Source organism: Acomys minous, assembly GCF_964271855.1.
Source record: "Acomys minous genome assembly, chromosome: 3".
In the NCBI taxonomy this organism is placed as follows: Eukaryota; Metazoa; Chordata; class Mammalia; order Rodentia; family Muridae; genus Acomys; species Acomys minous.
The window spans coordinates 58,458,043-58,481,634 of record NC_140485.1 but is presented as its reverse complement, the minus strand read 5'-3'; the positions used below and the strand labels follow the sequence as shown (position 1 = coordinate 58,481,634).

Below are 23,592 nucleotides of genomic sequence, written 5' to 3'. Positions count from 1 at the left end.
TGTTACATTCTTACAGTCACCTGCATGCAGAACAGACCTAGATTAAAGAAATACGAATGCTTATGAGTATCAAGCGATGTAACTGCAATGAGACAAGGAACTTCCCTTTGGGGTCTGGACACCCGTCTGTTCATGCCCATCCTCTGCGGGACAGTGTCTGAGCAGTGTCACCCGAGGAGCTATGATCCTCTCCCTGCAAGGTTGGTTCTGCCATATCTGGAATCCTGCAGCACCAGCCATGGCAAAGCAGTACGTCACGTGGTAGAGGCACTGCTGAGTCATCACACTGAGCAAGAGAGACCCAGTTAAACTGTATCGGCGGTACCAGTCACTCGGCTGCTCCTGGTGTAGAGCCTGCAGGGCCAGCACTCCAGCCTGGCACCCCATGTGCAGAACCAGCTGCAGAAGATGCTGCGCTGCCTGCCTAGGCTTCCTGCCGCAGCTCTCACAAGCCCTCGGATTTGAAGAACTCTGTCACCTGCTTGCTTGGGCTCCACTGTTCTTTACAGGCTGGTTAATGCGCCAGGATGCCTCCTTCGCACTGGCTCCTGGTCCACTCTAGATAAACAGATGCCTTCGCCAGTAAGAGTGGTCACCTTGTGATGTGGAGAAGGCTGCCCTCATGCTCATGGGCAGTTCTGACAGAAGCAGGTCAGAACCATATCCAAGCCCACGGAATGACACTCCCCACACAGGACCATCTGCCCATGGAATGCTGCTCCCCACACAGGACCATCTGCCCATGGAATGCTGCTCCCCACACAGGACCATCTGCCCATGGAATGGTGCTCCCCACACAGGACCATCTGCCCATGGAATGCTGCTCCCCACACAGGACCATCTGCCCATGGAATGGTGCTCCCCACACAGGACCATCTGCCCATGGAATGGTGCTCCCCACACAGGACCATCTGCCCACAGAATGGTGCTGCTCCACACAGTACCATCTGCCCATAGAATAGCACTCCCAACCCAGGACCATCTGTCCATAGAATGGTGTTCCCCACACAACACCATCTGTCCACAGAATGGTGCTCCCCATCTGTCCACAGAATGGTCCTCCCCACACAGGACCATCTGCCCACGGAATGATGCTCCCCACACAGCACCATCTACCCATGAAATGATGCTCCTCATACAGGACCATCTGCCCATAAAGTGGTGCTCCCAACAATGGCCTCATGTGTGGACCCCAGGCTATAATGTATACACATAATGTGTGTGTGTGTGTGTGTGTGTGTGTGTGTGTGTGTGTGTGTGTGTGTGTGTGTAAGAGAGAGAGAGGGAGGGAACAGTGGCAAGTGTGGACAGTATAATGTTTATAAAGGAGACTAAGAACGGGCAGTATCAGTCAGTAAGGGTGTAGGTAAAGGACACATGGGTCCTGAAAGTAGACAGGAAGCTGGGGTTTTTTCCTCATTTCTTTTCCGTCATGGTTTCCATTTCTTTTCCTATGGTGGATAAGTGAATCCAACTTTCTGAATATTGAAATAGCTAGAATGGTGAAACAAAGCATAAATTATGCAGTTTGATACTGAAAGTGTGAAACCCTCAGCAAAGCCCTAGGGCTTAAGTGAGACAGAGTTTGGGACTGCGAGGTGTTGTTTGAGAGACTTCCTCGGACCATCTTTGTGCTTCTTTTATTTGTGAGCTAATTAGAATAAGTTGTCATTGTAAGAGTTATCTTTATTATTTTGAAATATGCGCCTGTATGTGGGTACGTGCCTTTGAGTGCAAATGCCCCTGAAGCCTAGAAGCACGGGAATCCCGCCCCCACCCCCACCCCGAGCTGGAGTTACAGGCGGTACAGAGCCCCCTGGTGTGTGGTCTGGGAACTGAACCAGGTCCTATGGAAGAGCAGTACACACTCTTAACTATGGAGCCATCTCTCTAAGCCCATAGAGTATTGCTTTTAGTAATAGAAAATACATTTTGTTCTTTCCTCTCAAACCAAAGAGATAATTTCTTCTTCATCTTTAATTTGTTCCTCTAAACAATGGACATCCCAGATCCTCAAACCCATCAGAGCTGTGAATTCTAGTTGCAGGGAACCATGTGCTAGCCTGTCCTCCTCACACAGCCTCTCCCAGAATCCAGGGAAAGCCAGCGAGCTGGGGGCTCCACCCCAAGGTGCCCGGGGAACACCTGACAAGAGGCTGCCTCTCTGGCTTCCTTCCTGGAAAAGAGACGATATCTGGGGTTTTCTTTTCTGCTGAGACTGTTGAGAGGAAGACTAGGACGTAAGCGGGAAGGCACCCCACTTTTCTGAATTGCAGGAAATGTGCAAATGCAGCTGTGGGCTCCCTCCCAGGGTTTAGGCCACAGCTCCTGGCAGCCTCTGAGTGAGGAGCCCTCTGGAGGGGGCAGCTGCCCCAGCTGTCACACCAGCACATGCAGGGTGTGCAGGTCATTCCTGCAGACAGGAGCTGATTTGTGTGTTTGGAGGACGTTCAGCCTCTAGGCGGTGTTCACGGTGAAGTGGTCGTTCCCAGTGCCAGCACCATAGGCTGTTGTGCTAGGTGGTTCAGCTCCCTCTCCACCCTCTCCCCGTGTCCACCCCCACCCGCCACGCCTCAGGAACAGGCAGAGGTTGATTAGTGATGTCGGCCAGGAAGCTGAGCTGAGCTATGGCTCTGCAATCACGCCTTTTGTCTGATTTTTATGTACACTGCCACTTGCTTCCTTCTCCCAGGTGATTATAAGATCTGCAGGAAGCTCACCTTCCTCCTTGACTGACCCATTCAAATCCGCAAGCTTCCAAATTGTAGGTGCTGAGTGTTCCCCTGGGCTCAATTGCCACAAACAGCTTTGTGAGTAGAGAAGGTGACATTGGCAGGCAGCCTCCCTCGCCACAGTGAGTCGGTAAATTGGACTCTGCCAGCTACAGGTTCGTGCCTGGTAGCTTTTACTAGTCAGACATGATCAGAGAAGTGTAGCAACTTCTACCAGGCCACACAGCTCGGTCCACTAGCTCCAAGTCCTGGACTTTTACAAAGCAGCACACTTGTACTTTCCAGACACACCAGCTAGTGGAAGCACACAGTAGGTGCATTCAGAGGTGGAGCCTAACAGGAGACAGGCAGGCATTGACTGTTCTCTCTCCACCAAGTCTTCCTCAGTAGCCAGGAGTATCCAAGCCAAAGCTCACCTACCTCGAAAGCGCCTGTTCCTTTAATAAAAGCTTTGAGTCTTCTTCACCGCTCTCTACTGCTCACTTGGCAGGGGCTCCAGAGTCACTAGAAGCAAATGGTCCATCTTGATGGGCAGAGATGGTGGACTGAGCAGGTGGGTGGGGCCAAACGACAGATAGTCTGAGCAGCTTCCTCCAGAAGAAATCACTGGAATGGGTAAAAAAAAATCTCTCCTGGCTCCCCAACACTTCTGTGAGTTTTAATTTGCACCCAGAAGCAAGACGTCACTGACGTCTTAGGCATTTGGCTGGGCATCCTCAGGGCTGTCTTCTGAGATCTTGTGTTGAAATTATCCTTGATAATCTCCTTTACAGAAGCTCTTCCTTTGCATAACAGACATCACTCAAGGGCTCCCTATAGGCAGTGTTGTCAGCTAAGCTCTCTGCTGTTTTTCTCTGGACAGGGAGGGGGGTGGTCTTTGAGGACACTTAGGGATCAGGTCAAAGACCACATGAGACCATGTTTGCATGTTTCTGTCACTCCTAAACTGACTTCATTAGCCAGCTTTTACCTAGCCCAAAGTTCAGCCCCCATCAATGGAGCTTAAAAGAACCAGCTTTCCCAGAAGGGTATTCCTACAAAACAACCCTTCCCTAGTGTGGAGGTTCAATTGCCTTCTTTAGAGAAATGGGGTGTACTAGCAATCATGGACAGAAGTGGCCTTTGGACTGGACCCTCCTGGCTGAAGAAAATAGAAAAAGATTTACGGAGGAATGTGCAGTCCACCTCAGCCTTCCTCTTATCCTGGGTGTGATGTGGAAACCCAGAGCCCTCCAGCCTTCCAGAGATATGGTAGACACCGGAGGGGTTTCCTGCCTGAGAAGGAGTTTAACCAGAGAGATGCCTATTCATAGTGTCTCTGGACACAAGACTTGTCTTTTTATTTGTGAAAAAGACAAACATAGGCAGAAGGCATGGTGGCACCTCCCAATGCCATGCACAGCCTGTCACTAGACAGTGTGGGTAACCCAGCCTTTACTGCTGCATGTCCCACCATGTCCCCAGCGCAGCCGCTGGGGCTGGCTCCGCCTCCCTACTCCCTGCAAGTTAGATGCGACGGAAGATCAATTGCTTCTCCCGCTGAACTGGGAGGAAAGCAGAGTGTGCTGCTCCACCACCACCCACAGCAGTCACGATGATATTGTGACCCATGGAGTCTGTGGCCTGATCACATGCTCCTTGGAAGCAAGACGAGGTTGTAGATGGGTGATCTCAAATCTTGACTCCTGTTCCCTTGGGGGTGACCTATATGGAGGCTAAGGATGATGAAGAAGTCAGGGGCTGTACCTTTTGTCTGTGGGATGTGGTCTTCATTTTCCTAACTGCTAGGGTCTCTTTATACCCACATCTCAAATGCCTGGTCCTGTGGGAGTGTCAGGGTCCCGTGCTGAAAGGAGGTTCAGAGGGTGTTACACGCGGCCCTATTTTTGTTTTTCTGAAGAATGCCTCTGTGGCGATCTTGGTGACCTCTGGACTCTGTGGAACTAGTCCCTCTGTCTGCGATGGACTTAATTGGGGCAGGGGGGCGGGTTATAACCTGCCTTTCTCAGATTCCTATGCAAGCATAGCTCCACGGACCATGTCCCCTAGGCCCCAGGACCAGGTGAAATTCCTGGTGCTCTCCCAGAAGCTAAGTGCTGTGGCGTCCATAACCAATCCACCATCAGCAGCCCAGGCTCCCTAGGCATTGTTGCCTCCTGAGAGTGTCAGCTCTTGGCTCATGGTAGGGTCCACTTTGTCCCATTAGGGACAAAGCAACATATGTCCCAAGCAACATAGGTACCACCTATACCCAAAGTTCCCTTCCTTGGTTTTCAGGCACCCGCACAGGTCGCCTTATCTAAAGGGGTCTCCATGTACCTTGAAATGATGCACTGTGCGTGTACCAGAGGCCCCTGTGGAGACCCCAGCAGAGGCTGCCAGGGCAGACCAGGAGAGTTAGAGATGGGAGGACCTATGTTTGCCTTTCCCAGGCTACTTCCTGTTGACTCTAGCAAGATGGCTGACAGCCCGTGTGGGTGCTGACAGTAGAGCCCAGATGGGAAAGTTCAGGCTCATATTTGGATTCAGCCCTGAAAATGACAGAGAGCCAAACTAAGGGCTGCTGCTGCCTCAGCCCTGGGGAACTCAGACTCCACACCCTACCCCAACCCCTGGCACGTCACTGCCGAGCTTCCAGAGAGGCCTAGAATCCCTGCATCTTCCTCATGCGCTTTTAGAAGCTTTTCTTCCCACCTCGCGTCTGTATGTGACATGAGACACAGAGAACACATCCCTATCCAGAGTCACAGGCATGTGTCTTCACTTCTAGTGATGACAAGGAGTTGGGATGGTGGTTGCTGCAAACCTTATCAGGGCTTCAACCCTCCTGTCTTCCCAAACATCCTTAGCGTATCTGCAAGAGCTTAAGCTGCCTCCTGCAGCCTTAAGGCTGGAGCCAGAGCAGGAAGAAAATGCAGAACAAGAGACGGGCACCCCAAATGGAGAAAAGCAAGAGTGGGCACTTGGGGCCTGGAGCCCACCGCCCACCCTCCATGTACAGAAAGGGAGTGGGGGAAGGGCCGCAGGCAAGAGAGAGTCATCTCTCTACCTGGGCCCTAATTACAAATGATTTCATTAGCCCCATCCTGATGTGCAAGACGCTAATGAGAGAGAGGTTGGCAGCTCTAAAAATAGCCCCCTCATCTTGTTCCTTGTTTTAAAGACACAGCCCCGGTTAGGCCCAGCTCCAACATGTTTCTCACCAACTCCCAGTGTGTGACCAGAGCTTGTAGAGGGGACAGTGGCCCTGCCCCTGGTGGTTGAGACAAGCGGCCCACAGCAGGGAAGCTGGATGGGAGAATGCGATCTGTGCCCTCTGCACCACACACATCGCGGCTGCTGGCTGCCGATGGTGTACTGGGTGAGGCTGACACAGTCATAGTGGTGTAGGCTGGCCCAGGCGGGGCTTGTAAACTGGAACTGCCTGAGGTGTTCCTCCTCAGAGGTGACTTATGGCTCCTGAGGGATCCCCCTGCCTCAGTGGTGCATCCTAGGGCAGAGGCCATGTTTCCCATCTGTAAATTAGGGTAGGGCTGGGAAGATGGCCCATCTGGTGAATTACTTGTGAGGACCCAAGTTCAACCCCCCAAAAACCACGTTAAAAATAATAATAAAGCTGAGTGTGCTGACGCGTGTCTGTGATCCCAGTGCCGGGGAGGAAGAGACAGCCTAGCCTGCTTGATGAGTTCTAGGCCAATGAGAGTCTTTGCCTCAAAAGGGGAGGGAGTGCTGACCGGCCGGGTGCCCAGCACTCAGGAGGCAGAGGCAGGCAGATCTCTGTGAGTTCCAGGCCAGCTTGGTCTACAAAGTGAATCTAGGACAGCCAAGGCTACACAGAGAACACCTGTATCAAAAAACAAACAAACAAGCACATACACACACACACACACACACACACACATACACACACGCACACACACACACAAAACCAAGAGGAGTGGGCTGAATGGAGTCTGATGAACGACACCCAAGGTTTTTGTTCTCCAGCCTCCGTGTACATGCACACACAAGAACACACATACACAAACGTGCATGTGCATCTACATGTGCATGAACATAAATACAGGAGTGTCATTGTAGGTGTGGTAGTGCTGGTACAGGCTCATGTGGAGGTGTGCCAGCGTGCCATGCTTGGGGTGTTCTCTCCAGAGAGATGCCTTCTGGCTTCTGCCGCAGAGGCCCCTGCCTAGCTGATGCATCCTGGAGGCAGAAGATGCACTTTAGATTTGGGTGGTGTCTATGTAAGAAGAGGGAGGTGGTAACCACCACCCCCCCCCCCCCGCGACTGCAGTGGGAGGGAGTGGGGTTCCTGTACACTGTGATCCACTCTGGTCTGGCACATAGTTCTGAACTATTGTTCCAGAGCTGCCAATGTCATCACCACCATCACCTCTGTCAATCATCAGAGCCACCCCTGTCAGTCATCAACTTCTCTGTCAATCATCACCATCACTCCTGTCAGCCAGTCAGCAGCATCGTCACCTCTGTCTGTCATTACCATTAGCATAACCACCATCAGTCATCAGTACCACTCTGGTCAGTCTGCAGCAACAGCAGCTCTGTCAGTCATCGCCAGCTCTGTCTGTCACCATCACCATCACCCTTATCAGTCATTGCCAGCTCTGTTTGTCACCATCACCATCACCCTTGTCAGTCATCGCCAGCTCTGTTTGTCACCATCACCATCACCCTTGTCAGTCAATGTCAGCTCTGTCTGTCACCATTACCATCATCATTGTCACTATTACCATCACCATCATCATCATCATCACCATCACCATCACCATCATCACCACCCTGTCAGTTATCATCAGCTATGACAGCCACTCAACATCATCACCACCCTGTCACTCAGCATGATCACCACCATTCCTGCATTGCCATTATCCATCACAGGGGCTAAGAAGGGGCGTGTTAGCTCACACTTGCCCGGATTAGAAATGGTAGGCATTCCAAGCAGAACCCGAGGTCCACCACAGGAAAGTCCAGAGCCATGAGGCCAGGAAGTAGAGAGAGAACCCCCTCTAGAGCGTGATCCCTGAACCCCATGCAGACCCTTTCCCCAAGCACCATTGTCAAGAGAGCCAGGACGATGTGCACCCAGAAGATACCAGCCTCTCTGGAGCTTAGCAGAGTTGCCCACCAACCCAGTTGTGACCTTGCAAGACTTCACAGCATGCTACCATGATGCCCTGTTTCGGTGGGCTGGAGGCAAGAGCATGAACAGAGACATCTATTTTCTTTACAAAGCTCCTGGGAAGCAGGAAGCAAGACCAGAATGACAGAGCCACAGTAACTGTAGACAGTGAGGACTTGAGCTACCCAAGGAGAAGTCAAGGCTCTGGAGTCAGCAGGGGCTTATGGGGCGGCGGACAGCCTGGGAGAGCACTGGCCTTGGTGTTTGTTGATATGGGCACCCTGAGGTGCCAGCTAACACTCTGACACTCATTTCCTCTTCCAAAACGGGGGGGGGGGGGTGTACCTATTCCCATGAAGTTTGTGAGGGTTCACGAGGACAACAGCCTCTAAGTGCCAGCAGGATGTGGGTTAGACGGTGAGTCGGTGCTGGATGTGAGTGGGTGGGTGGCTGGAAATGTTAGTTGCGTCAGTTAGCCCATGCAATGTTACCTTCGAGGAGGGAAAAAAAACCATAGCCATTCTCGGAAGAATCCTGAAATCTCTCCCATTTCCCCAAAGTGTGAAGGGACTCCACAGTCTTGAATGAGAGTAGGGATGGCAGCCAGTCTGCCTCTCCTGAGTCCTCAGGAATTCCAGATCCCAAGATACCGTTCATGGGATGGCTCCTCCATCACGGCCTAGAACCCTCCTACCTGCTGAGGTTCAGGCGACCCCCATCCCAGCCAGTACCAGAAGAGTGTCCATGTCTAAGCCAGCGTTTTCACCAGCATGGGAAAAATGAGTGCTGGTCCTCTGGGTGCAGGGAGCAGCAGGGAGCAGCAGTGTGCAGGGGGCTGGAATGCTCCCTGGGCCTGCAAGCCCTCGGTGTGCCCACCGTGTCTATGGCTACCTTAGGGAACTCATTAGGGATTTCTTCAATTAAAAACCACTGTGTTCAACCCTAGTGGGGCGTTGGCAGGATTTATTAATGGGGTGCACGTGGCTCAGTTTCTCTCACCACTTGGAAAAGCCACTCTAAGAATGGCCCCGTCTTGCACCCATTTCTGCATTGCCCAGTACGGCAGCACAGTCATTCACTTAAGCAAAGGAGCAGTGTTCCTGGCCTCCATCCAATAACCACACTCAACGCAAGGGAAACTGTGGAAAGTCTGTCCCCGCCCTGAAAATGCCCTTGCTCTGTGTCATCTCTCAGGTCTCTGCTCAAACATACCCCATTAGGAGGCCTGAGAGCCACACAGCTTCCTCTGCCCTCCAGGATTGCCCCCCCCACCCCCCGCAGAGCCTCGCCTGGCAATTCCAGCCTCCCGGAGGGACAGTGAGCTTCCTAAGAGGAGGCTCTTTTGTGCTCATCCTCATCCTGTACTAGTAATGCGGCCTGTGTGGGTGTTCAGTATCATTCACTGAATAAAACTGATTCCCAGGTCCCAGGTTCAAGTACAACCAGGACTTGAACTCCAAAGTCATCTTCCCACGTTGCCCTCAATGTGCAGAAAGTGTGTTCTAAAAATCTCCACGCACACTGCTTTTAGGATAGTGAGCTGATGTCAGGGGATGGGGCGGGGCGGGGATCCAGAGGAGAGTTTGCCCCAGAAGGGTTGTAGACTGGGAGCTGGCTCAGCAGCTAAGAGCAATCACTGCTCTCACAAAGGACCTGAGCTCAGTTCCTTGCACCCAGGCATAGGTCATAACTTCCCGTGGCTCCCCTCTGTGGAATCCAACACCATCTTCTGGTCTCCATTGTGCCTCTGCTCGTGCGCACATATCCACTCAGAGACACACACACACATAATTAAAAGTAGAATAAATTTTAAAAGAAGAGTGATCCTTGAGGCCCAGACATTGTCCTTAAGCCGTGGCCGAGCTAGCTTGGCCGCATCAGCATAGGAAATGGTCTGCCTAGTAAAACAGAGGGACCTTTGCAGAGCTGTTCAGACAAGAACAACACAGTCAGAGGAGGCCGTGACATTCTGACATTGCTCACCCAGCCCACATATCCTTCACCAGACAGGCCACTACTCTGGGGTGAGGAACGACCCTCCCCTTTCCTCACAGAGTGAGCCTGCCCCAGCAACACAGAACATCTAAGCAGCAGGGGACTCATGTGATTGCTGAGGGACTGACAAGTCCAAAGTCAGGAGCCCTGGGCACGGGCTGTCCATCCTCCTCCCTCACCAGCACAGTGCTGCCATGACGGGGTCGGCTGAACAAACCACACTTTCTAGAAACAAATTCCATGCTCTCATCAGCATATGGCCACTTTGGGAATCAGCTGAGCAACATAAACCAGAGTAAACAAAGCAGGGAGCTGGCAAGGGTGCAGGCTCCAGGTGCAGCCGACTGGCATGTGCGTGCAGAGCTGCAGGCAGGCAGGCAGCTCCAAAGCTGGTGGTCATGGCTTCCTGTGGCAAGCAGCCCCTCGAGACTCTTCAGGCTGTTTGGGATAAGAACTGAAAGGAGCAATTTCCTTGAGCCCAGCCCCTTGCGAGGAGTTGCCACACATCACGGGCAGGAGGGGACAGATGGCTCCTGAGAGGTCTGCGCCATATCTGTGCATGGCTGAAGTGTACATGGAAGAAAACATCCGGGTGAACTTGGCAGGAAGTAATGCTTCATGCAAATCAGCCGTCTTCAACAGATCTGCTGCACTCACATGCAAGAGTTCATCATGAGGGGAGCCTGTTGAGTGTGGACTTTCCCTCATAAAAGGAGGGGTAGGGAGGTCATGGCACCCTCACCTGAGATTCAGGCAGATGCCTTCTGTGCCTCCCAGTCATCTGTACGCAGCTCTGTCCTACTTGCATATGACCCGGGACTCAAGAGATGCTAAAGAGCACAGGCTGGGGAGGCTCAGCTACAGGATGTGAGGCCTCCACCTCTGCTGGGTGAGAATTTCCAGTGTGGCTCCTTTGGGGCCATCCACACCTACAGGAAAAAATCATGCATGTTCTGTAAGCAAGGCCACCTCGTCGTTTCTCTGGGGTGCATTTTTTGTGGAATCATGCTATGATTTGTCACTAGGACCTCATCAGGAGAGTGTAGACCCATCTTCCTGAGGAAATAATTCTCAAAACAGACCCCCAAGGGGACCTGGAGCCTGTCTGCAGCTCTAGAGACACCCCATCCATCTCCAGGCTAGGTTGGTGTCCATGAGAGGCAACCACTGCCCAGACAAGAACCTCAGCTCTACCTCACCAGACCCCTTGTAACCAAACCCAGCAGTGCCAAGTCACATGTCCCAGACCCTCTGCTGCTGTGCTCTCGGGAGGCTCTGTGGCCAGTGGTGTGGTACCTCGTGCCCTCCGGAACCCAGAACAGAAGGAGATAGCCTCTCTGTTTATAGACTCTCATGTGAGAGCCAGGGATGCAGGCTGGAGCAAGCTGCAGGGCAGAGTCGGCTAAGGAGTACCTGGCAGAGATGCTTAACTGCATGCAGCTCCTTAGCTAATGAGGAATGTTCTGGCCATGCATCACAGCAGGTACAGACAAAGATGCAGGTGGAAGAAAACAGCCCCCGGGGAGGGCCGGGGCACCAGTGCATGGCCCTGACAGCAAGCGAACTGCTCATGGAAGAGCTTGTTCCCAGTGGGATCTTTATCAGCAACAGCAAGAGCAACAGTCCACACCACCACATATCCACAAGGTCATCCCCACCCATCACATTCAACGAGGCATCTTCCATGATCCTCACGGGCGGGCTCATCCCACCCCCACCCCAGGGCTGTCTCAGGGCCTTTGCACTGCTGTCCCACCTCAGGACATTTCCTCTGATAGACAGAGCCTCTGCACTGGCCCCTCTCATCTCCCTCGTTGTCCAGGCAGCTGGGGTTTTGTTTACACACTGGATTGTCCATTTGCTGTCCTCTGCACACCAAGGTCACTTGGGCAAGCTCTGAGCCTTCCTGCCCACACCTAGAACACCTGGCTGGATGGTACGGAGGTCCTGGGCAACTGTGGGAGGGAGGAGCGAAGGAGCAGGGAGATGGAGTGAGAACAGTGCTTTCTGTGAGCTGAACAGCAGGCGTGAGGCTGTCTGCTCCTTGGCAGAAATCCAGCTACAAGCTCACCTCTGGCTCATTTGATCTTTCTCCACTCACCTAACAAGGGAAATAATAAAATGACGTGTTCGCAGACACAGCACAATTCTGCCTCGCTCTGTCTTGGGGAGATGCCGTCTGCTGCCCCCATGAATGTCAGGCCATCTCTGCTGAGGAGGAGCCCCTCCAAACGTGTGCCACCTCAGCTCCATCTACAGAACCAGCAATTAAAAGTGACAAGGGTGAGAGGTTGGAGGCAGCCTCCTGGCGAACACTGAGCTTTTTTTCTCTGGAGCAAGGTGACTGGGAAGCATCTGCCGACGAACCCGTGAGCTTGGCTACACCTGTGCTTCTGGGCCTGTGGGAGCAGGATAACATAGGGTGGCATTTAAGGCAGAGGTATCTGAAGCCTTCTGGAGAGAAAAAAGAAACGGTGCTGGGCTGCCGAGGACCCATTGTGATGGTTGTGTGTTTGTGTTCTGGAGTACTAGACTGCCGGATTTCAGAACTGGTGACCAAGGGAGGGCCACTCCCACACAGTGGGGCTTTGAGAGGCATTCTGACAGGTGAAACTTGACGCCAGGTGTAACTTGGGAGAGGCACACAGTGTCAGGAGCAGTCCAAGGGCATCAGCTTGCTACACGCTTTACTGTTTGAGTCTTATACAGATAGACACTCTAAGTGCGCTGAAGCCAGACAGCGCTCGAGAGTGCCCGCCTGTAATGCCAACACCCAGGAAGCGGAAGCAAGAATATCTCTGTGAGTTTGAAGCCAAACCTGGGCTGAAGAGTGAGACCCTATCTCAAAAACTAAAGATTAAAAAATAATGCCCTAGTACGGAAAGAGAAGGGAGGTATTTGTCATGGCTTGGCCCTAGGGCAAGCTGAAGGGATTCAAAACAGACTTTGGGGCTTTACTGATAAGTGAATCCTGCTAACAGGTGCTCTGTTTCCGTGGAATTCACTTCCTCCTTCAGGCCCTGATCATTCTGAATATGAGTATCCCTTGACAAATACAGTTTGTTTTTCCCACACAGCACATGGGACTCCAGTGCCTGCTGGAATCCTCACGGATGCCTTGCTGCAGCCCAAGGGGACATTAGCCGGACACACATCATCACATAATAACACCAGTTATTTTCTACTCTGTCAGGGGGCAAAGCCAAACCCACATTACAAGTAATGTTATAATGGCATCAAGTTACCTGAGCACCAAGACCCTTTGATAGTACAAAGTGTAGGAGAATGCTCTGTTGCCTCGGATACAGTGAAAAACCCCTGGGTCCCACTTCAAGGATGCTTACCCACAGAAATGCTTAACACCCTGACCCTAGAGTGCACAGCCAGATTCTCTATACTGACCACTCTGCCCCTTGACAGAGCCGAAATCCCTGGTCTCATTATATTTAAAAACATTTTCAAGCTAGGCATAGTGGTACACGTCTTTAATCCCAGCTCTCAAGATGCAGAGGCAAGCAGATCTCTGAGTTCAAGGCCAGCCTGGTCTACAAAGAGAGTTCCAGGACTGCCAGAGAGATACACACACACACACACACACACACACACACACACACACACACACACATGCTCTCTCTCTCTCTCTCTCTCTCTCTCTCTCTCTCTCTCTCTCTCTCTCTCTCTCTCTCCCAATAGACAGACAGACAGACAGTCAGTCAGACAGACAGACAGACAGACAATACACTTTCATATTAAACCCACAAGCAGGAGGAGTATCTCTAGGAATGATTCCAGACAAGGGAACCCACATGTTATTTATTATTTCAAGGCAACAACAATAAAAGGTGAACATGCAAGAAAACACTTTATCAAATGTAACCGCAAGTCGCTTTTTTTAGTTTCTAGAATAAATAGTAATTAAATCATGGAAGCTGTGACAGTGAAATTGCTTATAAAACCAATCCTCCCACCATAATTGCTCAGATACCCACATTTTTATAAATACTGGGTAACTTTATCCATTGCTTTTATCAGCAGAATGTGACACCAGCTGTTGGTGCTTCATAATTTACCGCAGCACTGGGTGACAGTCACAAAAGCAAGTGTCTAAAAAAATGCACTAACGTGGTCCAGATAAATATGCGGACTTGGACGTGTCCCTTTTTGTGGTGGAGTCAGAAATGGCTGCAGCACTGGCTGTCAGGAGGGGCTGATGATTTGGTCGCCTAATTAATGTTTCGGAAGAAAAATAATGCAGGGCGCCTGCCGCACCTGCACTATCAACAAACCATGGCAACTCTGCGACTAATCAAGAAAGTCTGTGGTACGCTAGGCCGGCCATCTTGCCTCTGCCCCAACAGGACACAGGTGGCTGACAAGTGTCGGGTCTCCCTAAGTCATGGAAGGACCAGCCATGTCAGTCCCATTTCTGTGGTGTTCCTGATGCATGGAAGAGCCCTGACATGCCAGCTTTCTCTGGCTTCTCCATTGCAACCAGCTTCCTGGGCACAAAAAGGATGGGTCATCTGCACCGACAGGCAGAGACCGGTGTGAGGCAAGAAGTGGGAATGTGTGGCTCAGTGGGTAGCAGGGATTGTGACAGGAGTGAAGGGGTCTGCCTGGGTTTGGAGGGTAGGTGCTTGCCCAACTTTTCTTCTGTCCTTTTTCCTGGACTCCTGGAAGACGGAGGAGAGCCCAGTGAGGTCCTTACTGTCCCGGGGCCACTTGGGGATCCAGATGCTGTACCTGCTGTTGCAGCCTTCTGTCTGCTGGTCATTCTGACCATCTTCTCTCCTCTTACAGTCAAGTTCAGCAGCTGCTTGGGCACCAAAGGGACGCAGTATGAGACCAACAGCTTGGACTTCAAAGTCGGGGCGGATGGGACGGTCTTCGCCACTCGGGAGCTGAAGATCCCCTCAGAGCAGGTGGCCTTTACTGTGACGGCACGGGAACACCAAACTGCTGAGCAGTGGGACGCCATGGTGCGGCTGCTGGTAGCCCAGACCTCATCCCCACACTCTGGACACGAGGTAAGAGGACACAGCACAAGCAGGAAGGTGTGGCTCCAGAGCCAAGGTGTCACCTACCCTGGCAGGAGGGGGCACAGGCAGAGCCTTTCCCTGGCTCATGGCAGCCCTTTGGCTTTGCCCGTCACAGGCATGGTATCACTCCTGTCCTCCACGTCATTCTGAGGTAGACCCGCCCTCATGGATAGGATATCTGAGCAGGTTCCACCCACCAATCCGCTGCCATCATGCCCTTCAGTGCATTTCGAGTGAGATGTTCATGCTTCTACCTTGAGCTATAAACCACAAATGCTGTATGTGGCCTGGGCTCTCTGGCATTGTACTTACTAGTAGCCGCCTGCTTTCAAGGACAGGAGGGTCAGCAAGCAAAGCAGGTAAACCCTGAGACTAGGAGACCACAGCAGTTCTAATTCAGAGCTACTGAGATGGAGGGAGAGGAGGGCAGACAGGAAGAGAGGTGGGGGTGGTGGGGAGAAAGGTGAGGAAAGGGAGACAGGAGAGGGGAAAGAGGGGAGAGGTGGATAAGTGAGGGGAGGGAGAGAGTGACAGCAGGTGAGGAGGGGGGCTCCTGCACTCTCCAGTAGTCTTACCAGATTCCTAACAACCTCCATGACTCCCCACATCCTCTCTGTCCCATTCTTGTTTGTGCTGAGAACTCCAAGGTGGCTGCATTCGGCTCAAGACATCAGAACTAGGGCAACCCGGGAGCCTGCAGTAGGGAGACACTGAGAAAACCAGGGTGGTTGGAGAGGGAAGCATGAGCAGGCCCTCAGATCTGTGTGGCTCTGTAATCGTGCACAGCATAAGACAGTCCCAGGCACTGCACGGCGCTCCCTGGGAGATGCCTGGAGGACCAGAAGTCAGTTGAGCATTTGCCCAGAACCTTCCATAACTGAATATGCCTTTGAAAGCGTTTTTGTGGGAGAAAATCTACAAATATCCAAAAACCCGTCTGACCAAGGAGCCCTTCGTGGAGCAGCTTGCAGGACAGGTGGCCAAGGGGGAAGCAGGAATTGGTTTTTGGTCTTGTTGCTTGACTCCAACCAAGTAGGAGCAGAACCTTGGGAGATGTTCTTTCCCACTGTGGCGAGTGAAAAGGAGATCATGAACACCAACCTCTCCTGGGTAGGGAACCAAGCATATGTGTGTGTATGTGCACACACACACACACACACACACACACACACACACACACACATTCACATATTCACACATATTAACCTTCACACGCATGCACACACACACTAACCATCACATACACATACATACACACTAACCATCACACACACAAACACATTCACACACACACATTAACCATCATACACATCACTCACATACACACATTCACACACATTAACCTTCACACGCATGCACACACACACTAACCATCACATACACACACATACACACTAACCATCACACACATAAACACATTCAGACACACACACTATCACACACACACACATTCACACATACACACTAACCATTACACACATAAACCATCATACACACAAACTATCACACACACTCATATTCACTAACCATAACACACACTCACACACACACTCTCTGTCTCTGTCTCTGTCTCTGTCTCTCTGTCTCTGTCTCTCTGTCTCTGTCTCTGTCTCTCTCTCTCTCTCTTTCTCTCTCTCTCTCTTTCTCTCTCTCTCTCTCTCTCTCTCACACACACACACACACACACACACACACACACACACACACACACACACCCTGCCTCTGCCCACGGATGCTGAGGACTCTAAGACAGGCAGGTGTGCTGCTCGATTCCCTGTGTGTTTATCATGCACGCTCCCCATGCCAGGACTTGCTGCTCCCACTTGGTATTAGTTACTCTTCTTGTTGCTGTGTAAGACACCTGAGAGGAAAGCAGCTAAGCGAAAGCCAGTCTATGGCTCACAGCTCAGGAGGATGCAGTCTGTGGTGGAGGGGGAGGCATGGCAGCCGGAAGGCAGTTGCTGGTTTAAATGAGAACACCAGATCGTTCTACTTTACCAATAAAGACTCAGGAGCCAGGTGCTGGGGTGAAAACCCGCTGGCTCAGAGAGACAGAGGAAGCACCCAGCTGACCTTCCTACTCAGCTCACGTTCCCAATGGACGAGGCCAAAAAGGCTCACTAGCTCAGCTGACAGCCCAGGAGGAAAAGGCCAAAAAAAAAACCCAAGACCAAAGCCTTGCTAGCCCCAAAAGCCAAAGGCCAAGAGGCTAAGGAGTAGAAGAGCTAAAGAGCCAAAGCACCATACTTCTACCTGTCAACTCAAAGTCCCTCCTACTCTGTCAGCTGACTTCTTGCTCTGCCTCTTGACCTAAGGTTAACTTTATTAAATTGTGCCTACAGTTAGCACTTGGATTAAAGGTGTGTTCCAGGGCTCAACTACAATAAACAAGAAGCAGGTTTTTACAGTTCACAATCTCAGGAATCACAATGGGATGGACGAGCCTCTAACACACATGGAGGTCCACCTGCTTTATACCTGCAGGCCGGAAGAGGGCACCAGATCTCATTATAGATGGTTGTGAGGCACCATGTGGTTGCTGGGAATTGAACTCAGGTCCTCTGGAAGAGCTGGTGGTGCTCTTACCCTCTGAGCCATCTCCCCAGCCCATAGGTGTTGTTTTTAAATTACCTGTATTATCAGTATGCTGAGCTAGCAATCAATCAAGACACAGACACTTGTTGTATTTTAAAATAGCCTTAGCTAACCTGGGGCAGCACAGCTATCAATCCTCTAAACTACTTCCCATAGTGGGGCATGTATGGGATCCCTGCCCCAATCCCATGCCATCTGTTTCCAATAACTTCTATCAAGCTACCTTCCATCCATAATCCCAAATACTTGCTAATGTTCTTCATCTGGGCCAAATCTTCCATCCATGCCTGCCTCATGCTTTTCTTCCATCTAACTAATGATGACCTCCTCCTCCTCTTCCTCTTTCTCCTCCTCCTTCTCCTCCTCAGGTCCCTCTTTCTTTTGTCCTCCTTCTTCCCAGGATCCTCTCTGTCTTTCAAGCCTGGGATCCTTAGCCAAACCTATCTCATCCATCCTGCCCAGGTGATGGCCTTTTTTAAAAATTAGCATCAAAATACATCAAACCATCCCCCAACATGTAGGGAAGACTTTAGCCTTTAGTCAAATCTCCTTTCATATACAATGCCTAGCGGTCAAGCAAAAATAATCAGATACATAGAAATAGACAAAATTAATGAAAATCCTGCAAAGCCACAAATCACAGAGCGGACAGCTGCAGGAGGGGAGCTGTGATTGTGTTCACTTCAATTTAATAAGAGCTTTTGACAAGATTGGAAGAATTTGAAACTGAAAATGTGATAAGCAAAACTGAAACTTTTGTAGATAGATACTGCTACAAATTAGACACAGATGAAGAGAGATTCTCTGAAGCAGAAAGTTGTTTAGACTGAAGTGTGGTGGTCTACACAGCCGAGTTCTGGCAGGGCTGTGTTTGGACTGTGGGAGGAGGAGGTGAGATAGAGTGCAGGAATGCTTGCAGAGATGACATTGAGGAAATGTCCCACTTAGGACACAGATCTGAAAACATACATTCAAGGAGCCCTAACTAACACTCTAGGCTTAAAAATAAAGAGACACTCACTTTACACCCTAAAAACAGATTAAACCTGAGCTCAAAAAAGGAAAGGAAAGGAAAGGAAAGGAAGGAAGGAAGGAAGGAAGGAAGGAAGGAAGGAAGGAGAATAGCAGCAGTGGGAAGGAAAACAGAGCTGAGGCTTGGGTTCACATGGACTTTGGGGCTGACATGTGAGGAAGTTTGTTTGTAACATGCTAAAGGAAGAAAGGACTCTACGCTGGTAAGATGAACCAGCGCATAAAACTGGATATCAGCATTGCCAAACAAACCAAAGCTGCAAGAAACGGTTATGAGTTAGGTCTTTGGAGCTGAGGTGAAGGACGGGTGAGGTGAAGAACAGCTGAGGTGAAGGACAGCTGAGGTGAAGGACGGCTGAGGTGAAGGACAGTTGAGGTGAAGGACAGGTGAGGTGAAGGACAGGTGAGGTGAAGGACAGGTGAGGTGAAGGACAGGTGAGGTGAAGGACAGGTGAGGTGAAGGACAGGTGAGGTGAAGGACAGCTGAGGTGAAGGACAGCTGAGGTGAAGGACAGCTGAGGTGAAGGACAGCTGAGGTGAAGGACGGCTGAGGTGAAGGACAGGTGAGGTGAAGGACAGGTGAGGTGAAGGAGGGCTGAGGTGAAGGACGGCTGAGGTCAAGGACAGATGAGGTGAAGGACGGCTGAGGTGAAGGACAGCTGAGGTGAAGGACAGCTGAGGTGAAGGACAGGTGAGGTGAAGGACAGCTGAGGTGAAGGACGGCTGAGGTGAAGGACGGCTGAGGTGAAGGACGGCTGAGGTGAAGGACGGCGGAGGTGAAGGACGGCTGAGGTGAAGGACAGGTGAGGTGAAGGACGGCTGAGGTGAAGGACGGCTGAGGTGAAGGACAGCTGAGGTGAGGGACGGCTGAGGTGAAGGACGGCTGAGGTGAAGGACAGGTGAGGTGAAGGACGGCTGAGGTGAGGGACAGCTGAGGTGAAGGACAGCTGAGGTGAAGGACAGGTGAGGTGAAGGACGGCTGAGGTGAGGGACAGGTGAGGTGAAGGACAGGTGAGGTGAAGGACAGGTGAGGTGAAGGACAGGTGAGGTGAAGGACGGCTGAGGTGAGGGACGGCTGAGGTGAAGGACGGCTGAGGTGAAGGACAGGTGAGGTGAAGGACGGCTGAGGTGAGGGACAGGTGAGGTGAAGGACAGGTGAGGTGAAGGACAGGTGAGGTTAAGGACAGATGAGGTGAAGGACAGCTGAGGTGAAGGACAGATGAGGTGAAGGACAGCTGAGGTGAAGGACAGATGAGGTGAAGGACAGATGAGGTGAAGGACAGGTGAGGTGAAGGACGGCTAAGGTGAAAGACTGGTGAGGTGAAGGAGAGGTGAGATGGAGAACAAGTGTGATGGAGGACGGGTGAGGGTTCAAGGCAGAACAGACAGAAGACTCTTTCCTGCATGGGAACAGCTCATGTGGGAAACAGCAAGTGTCAGAACTCTGACAGGAAGTAAGTGAACGCTAAGAAGGGACAGCTGACACCAAAAAGTCCTGAGATGCAGTGACTGGAACAGCAGTTCTTAACCTGTAGGTCATGACCCCAAAACGACTATATTTAGCCCAAACAGAATTTTACGTTTCAATTCATAACAGTAGCAAAATTTACAGTTATGAGGTAGCAACAAAATAATTTTATGTCTGGGTGTCATCACAGCATGAGGAACTGTATTAAAGGGTCACAGCATTTGGAAGATTGAGAACCATATGGAAAATTATCGATTTTATGTTGATCATTCCTTATCCAGCATGTTTGAGCCAGAGGGTTTCAAATTTTAGAATATTTGCTTGGGACCACAGAGAAGCATCTTGGGGATACAACCCAAGGCTAGACACAGAAATCATATGTTTCATCTATACTTTGTACAAATAGCCTAGAGATGTGTGTGTGTGTGTGTGTGTGTGTGTGTGTGTGTGTGTGTGTGTGTGTGTGTTTACTGTGACCTATCACATGAAGTCAGGTGTGGAATTTTCCACTTTGGGTGGAAGGGCTCAAAAAATTTCAGATTTTGAATTCTCTGATAAGAGATATTCAACTTCTATTATATTTTGATAAGATAAAAAAATACTCTTGGGATGTGGAGATGGCTCCATGGTTAAAAGCACTTACTGCTCTTGCAAAGGTCCCAGGTTCAGTCCCAAGTACCCCCACACAGTGGCTCATAGCCCCCTACAGCTCTATTTCAAGGGGATCCAACCCCCTCTTCTGGTCTTTGTAGGCGCTGCACACATGTTGCACACATAATGTATTTGCAGGAAAAACACTCATGCATTTATAAAAAAAATATTAAAAATTTAACAAATAAAGACTTCCCTAAAAACTACTTACTCTAAAGTCTTTGAGAAATTCCTGAGAGTCATAAGATTGTGTGTGTATGTCTGTGTGCTCAAAGATAATAAATTCAAGAAAGGAGAAAGGAAAACACAGAACAGATGGACTAATATATTTCTCTTGGAGTAAGATGGTATGCTTACAAATACATCGGTAATTATAAAAAATGAAGACACGGTAACATACAAATAAAAGAAAACATGTTGACAGATTGAACAAGTGAAAACCCTGCTAGGTGCAGCTTGCTAAACACACATCTCAAAGTCTAAGACTGGAGACAGGTTGAAAGTAAAATCCTAGGGAAAAAACTGTGTAAATAACAACCAGAAGAAAGCCGGAGGCTGCTGTTAAAGTCAGACAAACAGACTGAGATGAAGCAGCACGTAAAGGGGGTGCTTCACAGAGCCAAGGTGACATGCAAGACCTGACTGCCATGCACATGTGTGACTTCAAGCTGTTCACAATGAAGTTGGTACAAGTAAAGGGAGAAATGCCAAGCAAGTGTGCATCCATTGTAAATGTTAGCAAGCATGCATCTGTGAGTAATAGACAGACAGACAGACAGACAGACAAAGTACAGTGAGGAAACAGAAGGGAGCCACGCAGTCAGGAAGCTCAACCTTGTGCAAAGAGGTTTGTAACCCAGAATCCACTGCTGCTAAGGGCCCCCGACTTCTAACCACTAGCAAACCAGTTCCAATTTTCAACCCAAAAAGTCATACTATAGTTGCAACATCAAAGTCCAAATAGGCCTAGGTGGTGGGTTATTTATTTTTATATCAGAACAACAAAGATAAAAATCAATAGCAAGAAACATAACTGGAACCCTCTCATAGATTTGTAAGTCAAGTGAAAGCCTTGTTACTATCCCTTGGTAAAACAGAACTGAAATGTAAATTAGGGAATATGTTGCCAGAATAGTAAAACTAGTGGGGTACACCAGGTAGAATGGCTGGGGTTAATGGATGATGGGATAAAGAAAGAAAACTGCCTTCAAAGTACACATCCCTAGAAATTACTGAAAGGACAGAAGATGAGGTTCAAGTAAAACAGAAAAAATAAATAAGTAGGAGAGGAGGAGGAGGAGGAGGAGAGAGAGAGAGAGAGAGAGAGAGAGAGAGAGAGAGAGAGAGAGAGAGAGAGAAAGAAGAAGAAGAAGGAGGAGGAGGAGGAGAAGAGAAGAGGAAATCAGAACGTCATAAAATCTGTAACAAACGTTAGCTCTTAAATGATGAAGTCCATCAGTCTGGGTAAGAAAAAAGACAGAAGCAGCAGATAACCAATTCTAGTATAAAAACATGGTGCTGACCAACATGTGGACACCAGGAAATTAAGTAAAGGGAGTGTGTGCACTTTATACCAAAACTAACTTGAGAAAATGCTGATCTGTGTCGTTATGCTCAATCTTGGCCAAAAGGCAAAGAAACAGCCAAAACTGTTTATTATTATAAGCAAAATTAAAGTCTGTGTTAAGGTAACCATTCAACTCTGCTAATAGATTCTACCTCAGCTCAGAGGAGAAATTAAAATTAATTCCACACGAACTTGTCCAGAGAGCTAAATGAGAAGCTTGGTCCTGTAAGCCTGAATGGAGAGTGTGTCTCAAACCCCCAAAACCACTGCCCGGGTGAGGGGGACTCGTGTCTGGAGCCCAGCATGAGTCACTCCCAAAACCCAGCAGAAATTCATCTTTTCTGACAGAAGCCTTTTCCAAAACCAGCAAAACTGTGTGCCAAGCCAAAGACCCAAACCTTTTGGAATGTGTGGCAGAAAGGATCATCATGGGCTAGCATCACCTATAAATTTATATAAACAAGATGCTAACAAACTTTTATCTAGCTATGTTTACACAGATTGATAAGTCACGACTGAACAGTATTTATACAAAGAGTGTGCGGTTAGTTTAATATATACAATTCGTAGAACAAAGAATTAAAAGATTGCATAATCCCCTGCATATCACTTACTAAAAGTTAACTTCTGTTCCAGATATTAGGAATATTCAGGTTATTAGTAAGGGGAATGACCTTACAGTGGCTCAGAAAGGGGCTCTACAAACTCAACAGTGGCTGTCCAAATCGGCTCTTGAAATAGGTAAAGGGGGTTCCCACCTCATGCCCTGAAGGTCCAAGCCAATGCAATAAGACAAGAAAAAGAATATTGAAGTGTAAACCCTAACAGGGCGGTAGGTAGGTTACTGGAGCCAATGGGTGAGACTGGCTGTGTGCGGAGGAACTGAGTTCTGTGTGCCAGCCGTGAACTCCAGCAAATGAACTGAATGCCACTCAGCAGTTCACACTATTTATTTACATGTGTATATATGTGGGTGGCACATACGCTACAGCACACATGGTGAAGACAAAGAAGAGCTTGTGAACACCCATTTTCCCCTTTCACCATGTAGATTCCAGGGGCTGAACTCAGGTAGTCAGGCCTCGCAGCAAGTGAACGCCTTTACCCACTCAATTTCCATCCTTCACTCCTTGAGAAACAGTCAGCAGACTCCAGCAACAACAGAACAACGTCACTAGCTACAGGAGGATCTAGAGAAGAAATGGCCGTCTCTAAAACACAATCCATGGAGCATTAACGTCCCAAGGCAGCTCTCATGGAAAGGGCACTGAAGTGAATTCCTCAAGTACTGTTGCCCAGGGACCCCATACACACACATACATGCAAACAAACAAATATACATACCTATATCCACATACAAACAAACATACCTACAT

The 23,592-nt window shown here is 49.8% G+C and overlaps 1 protein-coding gene across 1 annotated transcript in view; it reads left to right on the top strand.

Moving 5' to 3' along the window:
• The window catches only part of CDH4 (cadherin 4), a 468,514-nt gene that overhangs the window by 326,142 nt on the left and 118,780 nt on the right, over positions 1–23,592 (top strand). The window contains exon 3 of the mRNA XM_084777678.1: positions 14,665–14,891. Coding sequence (XP_084633804.1) covers positions 14,665–14,891 — 227 coding nt within the window. The remainder of the gene's footprint in view (positions 1–14,664; positions 14,892–23,592) is intronic.